The sequence below is a fragment of the Cynoglossus semilaevis genome, chromosome 4 (assembly GCF_000523025.1).
Source record: "Cynoglossus semilaevis isolate Cse_v1.0 chromosome 4, Cse_v1.0, whole genome shotgun sequence".
NCBI classification, from domain to species: Eukaryota; Metazoa; Chordata; class Actinopteri; order Pleuronectiformes; family Cynoglossidae; genus Cynoglossus; species Cynoglossus semilaevis.
In genome coordinates, this window is record NC_024310.1 from 14,600,226 (window position 1) to 14,601,715 (window position 1,490).

At 51.9% G+C, this 1,490-nt stretch overlaps 1 protein-coding gene across 2 annotated transcripts in view; it reads left to right on the top strand.

The window, feature by feature from the left end:
* Nucleotides 1-36: 36 nt before the first annotated feature.
* Nucleotides 37-1,490, top strand: part of LOC103378285 (mRNA decay activator protein ZFP36L1) — a 3,954-nt gene continuing 2,500 nt past the window's right edge. Inside the window, exons 1-2 of one of the 2 annotated variants that reach the window (XM_025055281.1) lie at nucleotides 37-321; nucleotides 765-1,445. In XM_025055281.1, coding sequence (XP_024911049.1) covers nucleotides 49-321; nucleotides 765-1,445 — 954 coding nt within the window. In that variant the 5' untranslated portion in view covers nucleotides 37-48. The remainder of the gene's footprint in view (nucleotides 322-764; nucleotides 1,446-1,490) is intronic. The other variant, XM_025055282.1, reaches the window with a different exon arrangement.

Genomic DNA, 1,490 nt, shown 5'->3' on the forward strand with positions numbered 1-1,490 from the left:
GGGGGGGGGGGGGGGGGGGTCTCTGAGTCTTTAAGCAGATTCCAGCAGATGGTTTGGAAACTTTCCTCCAGGAGCCACCTTGTCCCCTTCCCTGTCCCCTCACTGCTTTACACTGTCTCCAACTCCTTCACAAAAATCATCATCTCCAGAGGACCCAGCTCTGACGTCCACTCCCTGCTCTGTTTCACCTCCCTGGTTTGGACACACTTTTCTCCACCTGAATCAAAGAGCTGTACTTTCTGCTCTGTGAGGACAGAGACTCCAACCATGTCCTCAGATTTCCTCACACCGTTCTTGGAGCTGGATGAGGAGTTTTACAAGGTAAGAGAGAGAGAGTGTGTGTGTGGACATGTTGTAATTGTTTCATGTTTGACTTCTTGTTATCACTGAAGTACTTTCTACTCATGGTATGGATTAAAGCATACTGACGAACATGATCATTTTAATCTGCTGCAGATTTATTTTAAAATCAAAACACAAAAAATGACTAAATGAGAAAATCTCACAGACTTCTTCGTCTGTTTCCAACTCCTACTGAAACTGTGCCACAACCAAAATAATGTTTTTTTCGACCCTAATCCAATGAATATTAACTTTGTCTAAACTTTAGAAACTTCGTCTCATGTCCCCAGGGTTATTATATCTGAACGTCAAAGTAGATCAAACTCGTGTCTTTTCATCTACTCTGTGAATATTCTGGATCTTTGGCTGCTTCATGAATGCCCACACGTCTCTTTTTCTCTTCTCTACCTTTTGTGTGACAGAATTTCCGCGGCCTGGAGGCAACAGATGGCCGACATGTCTGCTCACAGCAGCAGCAGCAGCAGCAGCAGCAGCAGCGCAGTCAGAGGCTCCTGGGCTTCCAGCGTCGTCACTCTCTCTGCCCTGTCACCCTCCCCAACTCGAAGTTCAACAGCAGCAGCTTCGAGGTGAACGACTCCACCTGCTGGGGCCTGGGTTTGGTCCCCAACCAGCAGTGGTGCAGGGAGAATCAGCTGCCGCGCTCCACGCTCAGCCACATCCCGTTCAGGGTGGACCGATCTGTCAGCATGATTGAAGGCAGCGAGCGGAGCCTGGTGCACAAAGAAGACAAAGTCCCCAGTGTGTCCCCGTCGGTGCTGCTGCCCCCCCCAGGCCTGTGCCTCAGCAGCACTTCTATCTCCTCCACTGCCTCCTCTGCCTCCAGACCAGCAGCTCCATCACCTCACATCTCAACCCGCTACAAAACCGAACTCTGTCGCACATATGAAGAAAATGGAACCTGCAAGTACGGAACAAAGTGTCAGTTTGCCCACGGTGTGGAGGAGCTGCGGGGCCTGAGCCGACACCCCAAATATAAGACGGAGCCCTGCCGCACTTTCCACACCATAGGCTTCTGTCCGTACGGAGCCCGCTGTCACTTTGTCCACAACGGTGATGAGCTGACCGCCTGCAGCGGCAGCAGCCGCAGCCGCAGCCGCACACCCGCCCCCCCGCAGAAGGGGGAACCC